The sequence below is a fragment of the Diplotaxodon limnothrissa genome, linkage group LG22 (assembly GCF_057381915.1).
Source record: "Diplotaxodon limnothrissa isolate DT_005_m linkage group LG22, D_limnothrissa_male_GT1.1, whole genome shotgun sequence".
NCBI lineage: Eukaryota > Metazoa > Chordata > Actinopteri > Cichliformes > Cichlidae > Diplotaxodon > Diplotaxodon limnothrissa.
Genome location: NC_140616.1, coordinates 3,322,034 through 3,331,933, shown reverse-complemented (window position 1 = coordinate 3,331,933; position 9,900 = coordinate 3,322,034). Strand labels below are relative to the sequence as shown.

Below are 9,900 nucleotides of genomic sequence, written 5' to 3'. Positions count from 1 at the left end.
TCATCACTTGGTTAACTAAACAGGATTACTGGTCATGACTCGGTTGCTGTCCACAGTCAAAGTGAATGAACGGAGACTTCAGTCTGTCTCCAAGTTTCCTGGAATGACTTTTTAAATCCAGCAGATGTCGCTGTTGAGCGATTCATAGAAACAGTGTCAACAGCAAGCAGAAGGAGCTCAGTCTGGATCCAGGTTAGTTACTCAAATCCTAGTGAGAGTCCCAGCTTTTATATTTATGTCCTTTCTAATGAACATTAATTTGGTCTATATCTATTGACTTATTTAAGCTACACTACTAAGTCCTGATGCGCTCAATAGAACACAAGATATCTCATGATATCTCTTGTATTGGTGGACTCTTTTAGCTCCAAACAGGCAGGAAATCACAACAGTTAAACAGAAAATACATTCTTCCTTGGTTCTCAGGAAGATATTTTATTCAAATTTTCTCTCACTTTGATGTGTATTTGTGGAGTTCCATCTTCCTGTAATGTGAAGGCAGCAAACATCATGGGTATAGAATTCGATTTTTATGTTCCCCGAGAAACTTCTGAAAAAGACATCTTCTTTCAGCGGCTCCCCTCAGAGGCTCACCCTGTTCTCAGCATCATCTGTCACACCAACCCTCTGCATGTCCTCCTTTTCTACATGTATGAATCTTCTCTGAGGCCTTCCACATTTCCTCCTGCCTGCCAGCTTCATCTTCAAGATCCTTTGTCCAATATATCGACTATCCCTCCTCTGGACATGTTCAAACCACTTCATCCTCGCCTCTATAACTTTGTCTCCCTCTATTATACTCATTTCTAATTCTGTCCATCCCGTTGACTCCCAGTGGATGGTATCTGCAGCCCTGCTTCCTCAATCGCTTTTGTGCAAATCTCACAGCACTGTCATTCTCACCACTCTTAACTCAGCTCTCAAAACAGTTAAGGCATTTTTCACAACACAGACAGTTTAAAATAAATTATTAAAAACTTCTTGACCTTGGAAAGAGAACTACAAACATATTGGTCTAATGTACAGTAAAAGTCTTCAGACACAAAAGTGAAGTTTGACAGATTTATCTGAATAATTTCTGAAATAGAGAAAATCATAATAAAGACAATATATACAGTCTGAGAATGTGTAACCAAATACTGTGCAGTCCACTAAAGTCACACTATTTACTTTCAGCAGCCACTTTATTGGGTACGCCTGCTCTACTAACCTGTTCCACTTGTTAGTGCAGTTAACCCATATGAGGCCTGCTTTCTAGTTATTGCTGTTCAGCAGCAGCCTGGACAGCTAACGTTATATCTCAGCATTTCATCAACGTTTCTACGTCCAGATGAACAGGAGATGAACAGTTAGCATTACTTCTGTTCTAACAAATAAATAACGAAACACAACATTAAATAAGAGGTCACTGAATTTATTGCTAGTTTTAAATACATTTGACTTTCAAAGTATAGTGATAGTAAAACATGGGAAAAAAGATCAAAGGAGCACGAGTTGTAAAGATTTTTGGTTACCAGTTAATTTCAGTCTCTAACTATTATCTTACTCATCTTGTCAGTCAAAAACTGATGACTGACTGCACGGTGTTAGATAAAAGTCTACACAAGATGCAACTGGTTGTAAAATACAATATGCAGAATTCAAATAATACAAAACAAACAGATGCTTGCCTGATATATTCACAGAGGAGATTTGTGGGCTGTGGCCTACCTCAGTATCTTCTCCGGGTCAGTCAGGAGCTTTTCAGTATAATTCCAGCATCAGCGTCCTCGTGCTGTCACGCTTCATCACAATTTTAACACTGATCTGAAGGTTGTTTGGCCTCGAGAATATACTCTCCGTAATAATAGTGACTCAGAGGAAATCTTCTGAGTGTGCTACTGTTTGATCATCCAGTCGGTCCTGTTCTGCACTCTTTTCAAAAACGAAACTATGTCAAGTTGTAGTTGATGTCACTGACAGCGCCTACCTTTCGTTCTACCTGTTCACACCTGCTGGGGTGTGATGCATTCAAGTTCCCTTCCTCACTTATTGCACGAAGCATCACTGGCTGGCTCCCAGTGGATGGTATCTGCAGCCCTGCTTCCTCAATCGCCTTTTTGCAAATCTCACAACAGGAATGTACAAATTCCCTGCTGACTCGGCCTCAGGATATCTACAGGCAAGATTCAAGCGCACCCAAATGAGCGCATTAGTTGTCATATGCGCATCACGCAGAGGGAGAGACGAAAGGCGCAGCGGCAGAGCAGTTGTAACGCAGTTTTGTGTGATTCCGTGTGAGTTAATGAAACTGTAAGTGTTATTACCTTTGATAGGTTAACTGGTGTGATAATAGTTATAGTTGTTTGTGCAGGTTAAAGCTAAAGTTGTGCCGCTGTAAACTGATATCATGTTAGTAGGTTTATTTAATTAATTTGCACCAAGTAAATACCAGTGGCCTAAATCTCCTCCAATAATTACATCCCGCGGTTAAAGGATTTTTCTGTTGTTTATTGTTTAGTTTAATTGTTGTTAGCTTGCCACCTTCTTGCCTTCCCACTAGCAACTTGGAAGAGATGTGCTATTTAGCCAACTTATGCTCTTACAGCGACGCCTTGTGGACATTGTGAACTATTGCTGTGTCTGAGTAGATGATGTGTTCTGATTGTTTCTTAGTTATCTTTGACCCTACTAGCTATAGTATTACCTGTTTCTGTTTCCAGACAACCATGCTTATAGTCACCTATACTGCATCTGCTACAATTATAAATTCATGTCTGGCTGCATCACAGTTGGATTTATCATGGCAAGCCCTGCTGTAACCAGTTCTTCTGTGAAGCTTAATTAAAGACAGTGAACTAAACTCCAGGACTGCTGCAGTCTTTCTGACCGAAGACTTAGGCCACACTTGTATACCCAACACGTCCAGTATATATATACTCTACAAGGAATGTCATTCTTACCACTCTTAACTCAGCTCTCAAATTGGTTAAGGCATTTTTCATAACAGTTTAAAAAAAAAATATTAAAAACTTCCTGACTTTGGACAGAGAACTGCAAACATATCGGCCTAATGTACAGTAAAAGTGTTCAGACACAAAAATGAAGTGTAAACAGTTTCTTTGAATAATTGCTGAAATGGAGAAAACCATTAAAAAGACAATATATAGAATGTGAGACCAAATACTGTACAGGCCACTAAAGTCACACTACATACATTCAGCAGTCACTTTATTAGGTACACCTGTCCTACTGCTCATTAATACAGTTGAACCTCGAGGCCTGCTTTCTAGTTGTTGCTGTTCAGCAGCAGCCTTGGCTGGTTGCATTAGAGATTTGATTTGATGATCCAGTGTGGACAATGAAAATGAATGAATGGGCACATCAAGGCAGCTATGAAAGCTAGAGGGTTTACCAGCTGTACTCTGGCTTTCTGCAACAGTCTTAAGATGTGAGTAACCCAAAGTTTTATTTATATATGTATGTATATGTATGTATGTATATATATGTATATGTATGTATATGTATGTATGTATATGTATGTATATGTATGTATGTATGTATGTCCTTCCTCTCTCTCTTCTCATCCAGGCTAATAGTCCTTTTTCTACGTCCACGTACATCTCCAGCTTCTCTTCCTCTGCCCTTTACTCCATTTGTTCTTATTGTGATGTCTATAAAAGGACACAGCGACTGGATTTGTTGTGTAGAGTCTCCAGCACCACCCGGATGGCCTCTTCAAACACATTCTGAACTCCTTTCTGAGAATAAGAGAGAACACCACACTCAGCTTAAGAAATAAAGGAAACACCATAAATCAAATGGAAAGACAGAATCTTTCTTCGGATAACTACAAATATTGCAAATGTGTAAAATGTGATCAGCTGCTGTTGTCTGTCTCTAGAAACTGAGAATCTGGAGGGAAGGGTCCCAGAAGCTTCTGGTTTCTATTTGTGGTCACCTTAAACTGAATAGCATTCAAGAGAATGAAAATGATTGTTGCATTTACCACATGGGCAGGATAAAAGAAGGCTGAAGCTTCTGGGTTTGAAATGTAAAGCAAATGCAGAAGTTCATTAAAGCTGTATTCTCTCTAATGACCAGCAGGGGGCGACTCCTCTGGTTGTAAAAGAGTTGCAGCTATATGGCGGTAACCCCGAACCAGATGATGGACACCAGAGGTAAATGTGTTGCTACCCTAGCGTTTGACAAAAGGCTTTTAATTCAGAGAATTGTAAAGACTTCCTGTGATTTCAGGAATGGAATCTTTCACATTTCTTTTATTTTTGTGTTGAAGGCTGACAGAGACTCGTAGGAGATCACAGCAGCAGACTTCTTCTCCTCTCTGTACCTGTGTCAGAGCTGAACACTCCATGTATTTAACGGCCTTCAGCTCATGAGCCAGCTTCTCTCCGCTCTCAAAGGTCACCGGTTGCTGTTTGTTCTTGGCCAGCGTCTCCAGGGTGGCACCGTCGTCTCTCAGATCCACCTGAGTCCCCACCAGCAGGAAAGGCACCCGTGGACAGTGGAATAAAATCTCTGGTACCCACTGTGAACAGATAAGTTTAAGATTATGATCACTTATTCTTTATGCCTTTCTTTTTTAGTACCAAATTCAGATTTTCTTTCTTCCAGCTTGAGTCTCTCTTTAACCATTAATTCTAATAGTTAGTTCTAAATATTAATTATTAAGCAACCATTTTATTGCCAACTTTGCCTCATTGTTTTCCCCTTTCGGCTTTTTTCTTGGGAGTAATAACAAATGGGGGCTGATCCAGGATTGTGAAAAAAGCATCTGGAAATGGTAGTATTTGTTTGTGAGTTGCCACCTGTTTGTCATATTTCTGTTTTTCCTGATGGCCAGCAGGATCACGTGCTGTGTGCAACTGCAGGTTCTGCTTCAGGTAAGCAGATGAACAATAACCTGGTCATGTAGCAGCTCCTGGTATTCTCTGCTTTGTGTTGGAACCTGAAGCTGATTGGAATCATTTGAGGGACTAACACGACAGGATCACAATCAAAACTCATTTTTTGCGTTTTTCAAATTTGGAATTTAAAGCTAGTGGATTAATTTTTTGTACATTCTTTGAACCGATTTAAACATTTAGGTGGTCTGCTTATTATTCTGGAAACAATTAAAATAAAAGTGAACCAAACAGACCTTCTCTCTGATACTATAAACTGTTGAGGGTGATACGACAGAGAAACAGACGAGGAAGATGTCAGTGTCGGCGTAGCTGAGGGGTCGCAGTCTGTCATAATCATCATGGCCTGCAGGGGGAGACACAAAACGAGTCTGAGTAGCAAAAAATAGTGTGAACAAATGAAGGCTGAAAAATGCCTCCCAAGTGAGGACGTTCCCATAGATTCTACATGCTAAAATGTCCAACCTCACAACAGACACAAACATCCTCCTGAGGCTGCATTTGCAGGCCGATTACGTCACAGCGACGCGACAAAAGCCGTCCAAATGCGTAGACTCCTCCAAACGCAGCCGACAAATGCGTTCTCCTTTTCCCGAATTTGAAGGATGGGTCGGGAGTATCCTTCGTGGCCCACCATATCCCAGAATTCACAGCGCGGCCCAGCCAATTTCAGTTTCAAAATGACTCTTATTACTCTTTCTGGGTCACAAAGTAAACTTTTAAGATATTTTCAGGCGAGAATGTAGCTGGGTAAACTTCAAATATCGGTTTATCAAGATATCACATATTTGCAAAAGCGCTCCGACATTTTTGGAGACATCTGTTACCCACCACTCGATAGCTAGCCGGGGCGATAACAGCGTACTCCCGCACATCGTTTTGTGTTTCCTCCGTGAGTTTCTCCCTTTGTGGCTTCCTGTGGATTCAGGTTTTAGTTCTGTTTTATTAGATTTCCCAGTTTAGGGTTTCTGTGTATGTCATCTCCACTCCTGCTGTATCCTGCTCTCCTTGTGAATAAAGCTCACTCACATCTAAGTCACTGCCTACGTTCTGGGTCCTTATCTCACCTCCAGCTGGCTTGCCTCGCTGATAAAAGAATGCATTTCATGGGTAAAATCAGCTTGACAGTGGGAAAAATAAAGACACAAGTGTCATTTTATTTCAGTTTGGACATTAGCCTGCCCATACTATCAATTCTGTATTTGTAAAACCTAAAGTTTCCCCCCCATTTTATCTGCAAGGAGATGTAAATAAATCACGAGTTCATTGAGGACTGTACACAAGTAGATAAAGAATGTCCATCTTTTATGTACAGGCTATGTCAACACTAATCTGCAGTCTAAACCTTTTTATCTAATTATAGGTTTGTTTATTTAATTTGTATCGCTTGAATTTCTAACAGTGAAAACAAAAATGATGATTATCTCTGACCTGTATGTTTGCATTTTGTACATTTATATACAATATAAACAATTTTAATATTGCATATTCTGTACATATCACCACCTCAAATTCTGACTACAGCCACGCATAACCTACATAAGCACTTGTTTTACTTTATGTATTATTTTCTATGTTCAGAGTTAAGTTTGTTCTTTATTTGAGTCAGCTGTTTATTTAGTTGTGTGACGGGAACTTGCAAAGTAAGAATTTCATTGCTCTGCGTAACCACTTGTGTTTTGCGGTTTATATGACAATAAAATTCTTGAATCTTAAAATAACGTGTGGGTTGTCTCGTCAGCGGTGGGGAAACTGCTCATCACAATCAGCTCTGAGCATTATAGGAAATATTGCTCCGACTATATGTATGTGACTGCTGCTGGTATGAAGATTGATATTATACAACACAGAGTTTCATTAGTTATTAAACTGAGAGCAGAAATGTTTGTCTTTACCCGAAGTGTCGCACATTTTCAGAGTGTACTCCTCCTCTCTGATCATCACCGTCATGGAGTAAGTGTTCACCACCTGGAGGAGACAGAGGCTGAGGAATGAGAACAAGAAAGAGACAACAGGAAGGAAGTAAACCCGCCAAAAGGACTTGATTACAGATGTTCTTCATAATAAAATTGGATTTATTCCATGCACTCACACTGATTTATCAAAGCAGTTTGGGCTTCAGTGTCTTGACCAAGGATCCTTACACAAAAAATCTTTTTCATCATAAGTGGTGTTTAACTTGTATGTTTTTCAACACAACACAACACAAATAGGTCCATTAAAAACACTCCTCTGTGTAATATTATGGGTTCATAAATAGTAATAGCTTCATCACAGTGTTGAAAGGGGGCGCTGACAGTTCTTCTATGCATAAAAACCCTGGAACAGCACAAGAGCTGTACACTGTGTTACATGGAATAAAGTGAAATGAATGCTGCTGCATGTCTGCAGACTTTCACCTCACCGTGGGCACGTATTCAGAGGGAAACTTGTTGACCGTGTAGGACATGAACAGGCAGGTTTTTCCCACTTCAAGGTCACCCAACATCACGCACTTTATAGTGGACATCTGAGGAGGAGGATGGAAGATGATGAAGAAGCAAAGAATGAATGAACAGTAAATGTGAGGCAGGGGAACAGAGGGAGTCTCTGGAGTGTCATCTACAGTATGCAGCTGATTTTAATTAGACACTTGTGCTTAAATAGACTTATTATATGTATGATACTGTAACAGTTATGGTTACAGTAACAAACAATAAAAGTTGTCACTGTAAATTTGGAACTGATGTCAGTACAAACAGAACAAGACCAGACTGCAGACCACCAACACTCAAGAAAATATTCATGCTAAAAATGCTGATTTTAACTAATTTGATTACTTTTAATTACAGAGTAAAATCTTAAATGTAAATGAATCTGGTCAAATGTACTTGATTGGTATATATTCAGTTTAGACCAAACACATTACTGCTTCATGTTTAAGAGGCTACGTATCTTCTTTCTTTCTTTTTTCTTATTCCACATCAGGCACGAATTGATTTTGCGCATCCAGAAAGAGATACAGATTAGTGTGTCATAATCTCTTGGCACAACTTGAAAGTATTTAGAAATATAATATAAATATTGATATTGGACTCCTAGAACTTCTCTCTCCTAAGTCTACCACAACTATGCTCTGATTGTTTGATGGTTCCCAATGACAAGGCGATTCTGAGGTGAGCAGAGCATGTGATGATGCTCATTGACGCCTTAAATCATGGTAAGTTCATGAACCTTGGGACACACACATCACTGGTTAAGTGTGTGCGCTGCCTTTACCATTAAAGTAATTTTGTCCTTTTTTAAAATGTCCATCGCCGAGTGCAGCACAGAGATGTTTGAAGGGCTTTTCACTTTGGAGACTATTCCCCGCTCTCTGCCCTGCACCTCTGGCCTCTGCCTCCTTGGTGGGGTAACCGTGGCAACAGAACACCTCAGACAATATGATAACCATGTTCATTTGATACAAAAGCAGTCAAATCTGAGAAAGTTCCCCATGACCCCCTCACAATTAGCTGACTGTGTTGTTGTTGTTTTAATTCAGTGAAGACAGTTATACATTCATCATCTTCTTCTTTTGGCTGGTCCTTTTAGGAGTCACCACATCTGCCAACATCGCACCCTATCACAATATCCTCCTCTGTCACACCAAGGGTTAGGGTGACCAAGGGTTTCAGGGTTAAATATCATGAGGTGTAACTATGATACTTTAAACAGCAAAAATGCACTAGTTTAATGATGTAGGCGAACAGAGACAAGGACGTGTAACGATCAGTATCTGAAAAAGTGCTCAAAAAGTGTTTTTTATGTAAACGTCCGAGGATCATCAGTATTTTAAAGTTGATCTGACCTTTTGTTGCACTAAGATTCCACAGTCGACCGTAATCATGACTCAGGTGACAGGCCAACATTTTTCTAAATGTCATCTTCTTATCTGGGAAGTCAAACATTGTTGTTTATCAGGTGCATCCAGATACTCCTGTTCTGCAGACTGCAGCAAATGACTTTCATCATTGAGCTCATTTTAAAAATGAAACTATTTAACTTCAGCATAATCTGATTTCAAGTTGGCCAGACAAACAACACCACTGAATACATGACCTATGTGTTATTTTAATTATATTTTGTTATTTACTGAAGTTTAAGAAGTGTATTCTCAAAATGTTCAGGCAATAAAAAATAATTTAAATAACAATTTGAGTTAAAACGCACACATTACCATCATTTTTAAATCTCCAATGTCTTGGTTGCCACAGGTACCCTGAAGATATTTGAGTATTTATTGTCAGTAAATCGCAGTTTATAATAACTGGCAGCTCCTACCTTTCCTGTTCACAGCCGATGGACCGCTAGGTCTTATTCCGGGAGCGGGTTTAGCGATCAGCTCTGAGTTTGATAATCCAGGGTTGAGGCCAAGTTCGGGTTTTCTGCTCCAGACCGAGTAAACGTCAACTCCAAGTTAGTTACCGGGGTAACAGACCCCGTGAACTAATCCTGCTCGCTGTCAGATTTTCTTCAGCAAACTGAGTGTCCCTCTATCTCCTCCCTTCCTGCTGTACCTGAGCCAGCTGATTCATTTCCTCATTCACAGCCGCTGCCAAAGTGCGAAGAAGAGCTGATTCATTTGCAAAGGGTTTTTTTAAGGCACAGAACACATTGATCAATAATCAATCATTTGTCGTGTTGGAATCAATCGAAATATCCCAGTTGGATTTTGGACATAATGTAAATATTTGAGTGAAGATGAGGCTTAAATAACTTTAAGACGCTAAAACGGATTTTGTTTACTTTGGAGTTAATTTAAACAGCTGCAGACACTCTGTGCTCTGATTATTTTCAGGTACAGAGTCTGAACCGCGACACATTTCCCACTGAAAATGCGTCTTTGAGAGTCCACTAAGAAAACGCGAGGTGCCAAAATATAATTTCCAATGTTTCTGTGTTTCCCATGTGTAATAACTTTGCTTGTATTGGTAAATAGTCTGTGGCCAACAGGGTTTAAAGGCGTTATAAGTAA

General features: G+C 39.8%; 1 protein-coding gene across 1 annotated transcript; it reads right to left on the bottom strand.

The window, feature by feature from the left end:
• Window positions 1-3,653: 3,653 nt before the first annotated feature.
• LOC146609192 (cell division control protein 42 homolog) lies at window positions 3,654-7,413 on the bottom strand. The gene is made up of 5 exons (XM_085346544.1): window positions 7,309-7,413; window positions 6,800-6,872; window positions 5,141-5,250; window positions 4,331-4,528; window positions 3,654-3,740 (listed from the first exon to the last, which is right to left on the bottom strand). Exons 1-5 carry the CDS (start codon window positions 7,411-7,413, stop codon window positions 3,654-3,656), a joined length of 573 nt encoding a protein of 190 aa, XP_085202670.1.
• Window positions 7,414-9,900: the final 2,487 nt, after the last annotated feature.